Source organism: Phaethon lepturus, unplaced genomic scaffold (genome assembly GCF_000687285.1).
Source record: "Phaethon lepturus isolate BGI_N335 unplaced genomic scaffold, ASM68728v1 Scaffold57802, whole genome shotgun sequence".
In the NCBI taxonomy this organism is placed as follows: Eukaryota; Metazoa; Chordata; class Aves; order Phaethontiformes; family Phaethontidae; genus Phaethon; species Phaethon lepturus.
In genome coordinates this window covers 1-7,455 of record NW_010523799.1, presented here as the reverse complement: position 1 = coordinate 7,455, position 7,455 = coordinate 1, and the positions used below count along the sequence as shown (strand labels likewise).

At 39.2% G+C, this 7,455-nt stretch overlaps 1 protein-coding gene across 1 annotated transcript; it reads left to right on the top strand.

Annotated features, from left to right (window-relative positions):
* Positions 1 to 1,229: 1,229 nt before the first annotated feature.
* On the top strand, positions 1,230 to 6,902 carry LOC104617007 (peptide-N(4)-(N-acetyl-beta-glucosaminyl)asparagine amidase-like; the record flags this gene model as incomplete). The annotated part of the gene is made up of 3 exons (XM_010282210.1): positions 1,230 to 1,344; positions 3,501 to 3,743; positions 6,743 to 6,902. Coding segments are annotated over 3 exons (518 nt in total), but the record flags the coding sequence as incomplete, so codon positions are not given.
* Between the last annotated feature and the right edge of the window lie 553 nt (positions 6,903 to 7,455).

Here is a 7,455-nt window from a genome sequence, read left to right as displayed (position 1 = left end):
TGGGGTTGGGGTCCGAGGGCCTCGGCTGTCCCGCCGTACGGCCAGCGCCCGGTTCGCGGCCGTGACTCGCCGATCTCGGCTGTGCGTGGGTGCCGAAGCGATCTGCGGGCACCGCAGCGGCGTGGCAAGTGAAGCGCTTCGCCTTGCGCGTCTTTAAGAAAACGGAGTCCGCGTCTGCACTTAGCAATTCCTGTCGGGTTGCCAGTGCAGCTTGAGAAGCAGTTTGTCATAAAATACTCAATTTCTGGGCGTGCAGGCAGACCATCTCAAAGATGAGCCATGTGATTCAATTTTGTTAAGTAATATTGAAGTTCAAAAACATCTTGGTGCTTTTTGTCATCATTTAAAAACATTACTTTTCACGTAAGTGTGTGTAGTGCCTCGGATTTTTCTTTCTTTCCTTATTGCTTGTTGGTTTGTTTTGAGGGCTTGATTTTGTGTTGAACACAAAAAGCCTGCTTTCGCCCTGATTCTGCAAGCATTTAAGCACCTAAAAGTTAGCGGATGCATAACGAGGAATGCTAAAATAGTAACTTGATTTTTGTGTTGTCTTTGGCTTCTGACTCAGTAAGATTGGTATCAAGAGGTAATTATAGTTGGATTTTTGCGAGGTAGAGTATATGTACATACCAACATGTATGATTGACCTTGATGCCTCTCCCTGTCTATATCTGGTTTGTCAACCACTTGTAAAAACTGTGCTGTGTGACATAGAGCAGTGGGTCCTGGCTGACTCCTTTTAAAGAAAGAGCAAGAAAAGGCGGCTTAGAAGAGTTGAAAGAGGACAGGGAACTCAGAGGTAGCCCTTCAAGTAGCAAAGAGACCACAGCAGTTTAACCCATGTACCAGGAAATTTAGCATGGTTTCTGTAGTGGTCCTAAAAACATCCAGCATCGAGCTGAGTTCAGTTAGAATGCTATGGGAGGGCATGACATTGTCTATAAATATCACTGCAGACTAAGCCCTGCTGGCTAGGACTACAAAACACATATTTATGAACTTAAGTTGCAAATGAAAATTTAGAACCGGTTTTGTAACTCTCAAAGTTAAATGCAGAAGGACATGAAGTCAAAGTTTTAGATAAGTTTCACATTCTGCCTACACAGTGTGAATGAAACTAAACTTTTTTAAAAATTTCTTATGAATGACTAATGCTGCTTAGTATAGTTACCCAGCTTTTAAGTGTTTACGTAATTTGCAAACATGATTAAAACTTTCCATTTCTTCAGGTATCCTTATGAAGAAAAATATAGATTAATTCGGATTGGAAATCCAGCATTTTCCACGAGGCTGTTGCCTGTCAGAGGAGCTGTTGAGTGTTTATTTGAGATGGGGTTTCAAGAGGTGAGTACAATTTCTGATGTCTTCATCAGTTTACATGCTAAAATTTAAAATTGGATTTTTTTTTTCTCCTTTCCCAGCTGCAAGGCACTAGTTTTTAAGCCACTTGCTATTTTCTTAATTTTCTTTCAATCCTTCAATCTTTCAATATGTGTGCAAATATCTGCAATTAACCAACAGAAAATGTAGATGAGGCTACTTCAGAAATCTAGTGGTGCTAGAGCTAAGCTGATCTGTGATAAGATTGGTTTTCTGCTGTTCAGGCGTAACTACCAGTGTGCTTAAATGACCAGGTATGTATCCCTGCTAGCACAAAGGAAATGGTGGGAAACGGGGTGGAAACCCTTTCTCTTGGTGGCAGCTCACTGTTAGGTGGACATCAGAATGCATCATCACACAGTAGTTTCCATATAATAAATCTGTGCATTGAAACCATCATTTGAAGCGGGGGGGAAATCCTGCTCTTCTGCTGCTTGTTCCTACTATCAGTAGGGCTTGTGTGGTCCTATAGTGAGTTAGATAAGGGAAGCTGATCTGATTAAAAATTAATCTCCCAAACCAAAAAAAAGAAATATTTTGCAGCCAATTAACAGTGCAGCTGCAGAAGTACTAGTGTTACCATGATAGCAGTGGAGGGCAACAGACTATTGTAGTGGGAAGGTGGGACTTTTAGCCAGTTAAAACAGTTAACAAAGCTGTATCCTAAAATAGTCTTGAGTGAATCTTGATTCTGTTGTAGTCAAAAAGATGTGTTTTGAAGATTGCTTTGTGTCCTGAAATGGTCCCTATCTTGGTAGAACTTAAACTGCCAAAGCTTTTTAAGCTAGAAGCAGGCATTGCAACTACAGGAGAGCTGGAGTGAAAACCCAACTCTTGTTTAACGGTACAAAGCTCTTGCTCTAGCTTTGCTTTAATTTGTCTGTTTTATGCCACTCTTCCATATGGGTACATACATTACCATTATTTAGGTCCAGCTGTCATGAGATCTCTCTGCTTTCTCTTTGGGTAAAGTTAATTAGTGTAGTTGTCCTAATTTAATAAAAAAAAGTATGCTGAAAGAAATGGTGACTGCAGAGGGAGAAACGTTCTGCGGGTTTATCCTCATGCTGGCACTCAGGAGATGACTTTTAATGATGTGTTTTAGCCAGGAGGTGGTCAGTGTAGCCATTGAAGCACTCAAGCAGTAATAACACAGTAATTTTAAACATGTTATAAAGTGCTGCTCCCACTTCTGTCAGATCTTTAAGAGCCTGCCTGTTGGCTCAGTCTTACGGTTATTGTGTCAATTGAGGCTGGAGCTCACAAACTTCTCTTCAATTGCGATAACTAAAATTGTTCCTTCTTTTGTCTCTGCTTGGTAAGCCAACTTTTTAAATTAAACAATGAGGGCTCTTCTGCTAGATTGATACATTCCATTTAGTTTTGTAATGATTATAAGTGTTAAAGTGAAGCACTGCATCTGCAATGATAGATGACCTAAGGTGACTGTGGATAAACAAATTACTTGGGTTAATAAATAGGAGTGCTGCAATGGCAGAAACCGAAACTCTTAAAAGTATGAATGCTACAGGGTATTCATGTTTTTTGTAACCTATTTCTTCATGTTAAGTACAGTGATACTCACTTCTGTCATAGTTATTAATCTTTTGTTACGCTACCATGTTAGAATCAAAAATAGAAGCCCAGAAATCAAGCTGGGTACAGGTATCAATAAGAATAATATTTCCTATATAAAAACTAAAAGCTGTCAGTATAGTAGAGAATTCCCAGCAGATGCCACTCTAGGGGCTTCTTCCCCCAACGTTGGCTAGCCTCCTGTGTTGCCCTAGTGTTTTACTGCTGTACTGGGAGAACTGAGCATTTGTTGTTCATTTCTGTTGTTGCTGCTTTCTCTGCCAAACCATAATTGCATTGTCCATGTGTGGCTCTGCAAAATAAGTTACTAACAAAAGCATGTTATTTTGAGCCCTTTTTCCTTAGACTGGCTGTAGGTTCTTGATCTCTTAACTTTTGCTATAACGGACCTAATCTTAAGGCTGAATCCTGCCAAGCCTTAGCATGCTAACTTCCAGTAAATGACATAGCTGTTAGCAATAGATACAAACCGCTGACTCACTTAGACCTGCATTAACTGTTGAACGAATTTGTCTAAATTTCAGGGAGAAACTCACCTGGTTTTCCCTAAGGAAGCTTCAATTGAACAGCTACGTAAAATCAGAGACTTAATTGCTGGAGAGAGGAGTAGCAGACTGAATGAGTCAAATCAAATCCACAGATCAGGATCCTCTGAAACTGTGGCCAGCACTCAGACAGTTGCACACCAGCCTTCAAGACCTGCTGATTCTGTTCTTGCCCCAGCCCGTCAGGAACCAGAAACATCACTTGTGCAATCTCTTGAAACGGTAATTATAACCTGAAAACTTTGTAGGCACACTAATCTTGAATATAAAGATTGAAGAGTTAACTGTTGTGACACGTTGCTCAGAGAGGCTGTGTAGTCTCCAAATGTGGGCGTTTTCAAGACCTGACTGAATAAAGCCCAGAGCAACTTGGTCTGACCTCATAGCTAACCCTGCTTTGAGCAGGAGGCTGAACTAGAGGAATTTTTTCTTTTTCCAATGGTTTCTGAAATTTTTGAGTGTTTTCTTTGGTCTCCATGCGACTTCAATATGAAACATGCCATAAATAGAATATTAGCAAGAGATTTTGCTCAAGATATCCATAAATATTTTATTAATCAGGGTGTTGTGGAAAAAAAAGCTGATTTCTATTGGAAGGGAACAACAAGGTAGGGGACCAAAGGGCAGAGGGGGAAGCTAAGTCTAAGGCTGTATACGTGTTTGGTATTTGAGAGCCAGGAAAAGAAAAGGAGCACAACCATCATGTTTATAATTGTTGGCATCTCAGTTCATGCATTATGACCTGTATGTGTAGCCTGTGAGGCCTTTTCTTCACGTGCGGCTGTTGTAAAGAGACAGGAATTTAGCCACTCAAGGACAAATCTATAGTTACTTAGGCCGTTTCCCTTGTCCAAGAGGTTGAGATGAATTTCTCTGTAAAGACAGAGAGGCAGAGTCTTTTCATCGGATGTGACCTGACCTGATGGGGGAAGACTCTTAATACCTCAGAGAACTTTGAAAAATGAAGTTATGCCTTTTTGGTAGAAGGTTTGAAGGATGCTTTGGTTTAATTTTCTAAAGAGTTTTTACCCCTAGAGCCAGTGTCACTTTGGTCTTAAAGTTGGTATAAGATGAACCCTTCCAAAAACTCGCTTCTCATACCTCCTTACACAGAGTTTGTCTCTTTTAAATGATATTATCAGCACATTGTTGGATGCTGAACTATGACATACTATCTCTTCCCAGTACTTACCCAAGATCAGTGGGAGAGGAATGGCAAAGCATAGACTGAAGTGATAGTTTTTGGGGAGAGAGAGCACTAAGTGACCCATCATTCCTATAATGTCCTTTGTTGTAGGCACTTGAATATTGAACCATTTAATGTAATTATGTTAGCATGCTAGTAGTTGCCTTTAAAATACACTGACTGGGTTTATTTGAATTTTTTTGGGGTTTTTTTTTTGGTCTGCTGCTTGGTTTTTACTGTTTCAGCCACTTCTGCAATGGTGGTTGGAAGTGATTAAACCTTTAGAATGACTTGCTGCAGTACTGGGTAGTACTGGAAGCTTTAAAACTTTAAAAGTTGTGTTGATCTTGCAATGAGAAAAATGTTGCAGATTTCAAGTTGACACAATGTATTCCGAGCTTAATCCTTCTCATTTGTAGTTATTCTGCCCTGAGTCTACCTCCCCATCAGAGTTGTGGATCTATTTCTCTGCAATTATTGTTTTTCTGTGTTTCTTGAGATTCAACATGGGTGTTGGGACCAAACTTGTTACAATTTAGAGACATTGCTAATGCAGTGTTGGCACTCTTAGAATGCTGTATTTCAGCTGATCTCTTCAGGGAATTATACTGATAGCTCTCTGAGCCATTGAATTTAGTCTGTCATCTGGGTTGATGAAGGAAGTCCATAAAATACCGTCTGGCTATGACTTGGCCATTTTGCTTGCACAGCAGTAGGTGTTTTGTTTTTTAGTGAGTATACGGCAGACTTATAGTTGTATTACTATTGTATGCACTGCTGTCAGATGTCAGAGACATTTAGAGTTGTTTATATAATGCAAGCATTTTTATTTCTTGCCTATGCATTACAACTGTGACTCATGGGAGGCCTGGTAAGCTCAGGGAAAAGTAAGACACCACAAGAATATTCCTAAATGACACAGTTCTAAGGACCTAACTCATCGTTGTTTTGCCTCATCTGTGTCTCTTCTGCATTTCTTATTGTAAGGCGTTCTTGAGACTTGGAGAAGTTCTGTTCTGTTTTGGCAGTTATGAAAAGTAAGGACTCATCCTGTAGTACTGTCCAGCATCAAAATAATCACTCCTAATTTAAATATTCCTTTGAAAGAATTTACCTTCTGAACAGTTCTCAAACCTGTGCATTATGTTGCATTTTCTGCTAGCATCTCAAGAAAATATGGGGGTTTTGATGAAACAAAGATGGTAGTTAACAAGGCTAAAGACTGAAACATGAAGTAGAGAAAAGGTAATTTAGGCTTCCCCCAAAAATATCCCAGATTTTTAACTTTTAAATCACAGTTTGTTTTCTGTGTTGCCCCGTTTAAATGGGAGTAAATGGTTTGCTCAGCTACTAACTCCACTATTATTAACTTTAGCTATTTATTTTAGTAGATATGAATGTACCTTATTGGCTGCAACACGTAGTTGCCACTGAGTGACACTTAGGATAACTGACTGAAGAAGCCTAGTTCTTATATTTGATTTCTAGCGAAATACACGGTTCGGTATTTGGTCACGGGGCTATCTATTCAAATCTGTATGAGAGTTGATCTGTGAGAGAAGGAAGTAGAAACAGACAAGCAGCATTCATGAATAAGAAATAGTAGAGCAGCATTCATCAGTAATGGAGTTCTGTGAACTGGTGCAGCAGTGTCTAGGAAATTGAATTAATTACAGGTTGTTTTGTGGATTTCGGGTAAAAGGTGTCCAAAAGAAATGGGGCGGGGCGGGGGGGGATAAGTAAAAAACTTTGCCATCAGACATGTCTTTAAAAACACTTTTCTCCCTGAATCAATACACTTTTCACTCAGGACACCATTCAGAATGCTGAGAGATGACAAGTCAGGCTTTGCAGTTTGGGTGATGAAGTCTGCAATTTTTATTGATATCTTTACAAATCAACATTTCACTTAAGAAATATGTAATGTAACTATGAGTATAAAATTGTGGCTGACAGAATGAAATAGGAGAGCTTGGTGGTTCTGGTTTAATGTGGAAGTTCATAAATCATCTTGTAACTGAAAATCCTTTTGCAGGCTGCAAATATCTTGAAAACACTTCAAACAAAATTTGAGCATCTTGTATTGATTTATGAGAATCCTTCTATTCAGCAGAAAGCACTAGCTTTAATTCCACTTCAGCAATTGAAAGGGAAGGCTCAGAAGAAGCTAGCACAAGCTACCAGAGTGGACAAAGGTAATGCTACCAAGTTACAATGTATATGAAACTAGAAGTATTCTTTCATCTGGGTGATGCATATATGTACTATGCTTCAGGTGTGTGGATTTGGTCATATGTCTGCAGGTTCCAAATGCTGTCTCTAAATTAGAATTACCCCCTGCCTAATTTTCAAATTTTCTACTCTTATATCTCCTCACTTCTGTTACTTTTTTCTTATTTCATTGTTGTCATTCATCCTTTACTGCTTTCACATAGAAATTTTGAACTCTTAATTTCTGAATTAGTAGTAAACAATGCTAGGGAAACAAATGGCGTGAGCATGTACTCTTATATTCCTTGCATCTAGAATGAAATAGCTACAACAAGAAGAGGGGAGCTTCTTGTTTGAGTAGTCATTGATTAGAAATTGTCAGAGTGCAGTTTTCCCAAACATACTACAATTCCAAATTCAGAATAAAATTTCAAAATGCTGCTTCTCTTTTTAAAGTGATACTATTGATGAGATTTCACATGACAGCTTTCCAGGACACAAGCTTCTACAAAGAATCACAGAATCACTAAGGTTGGA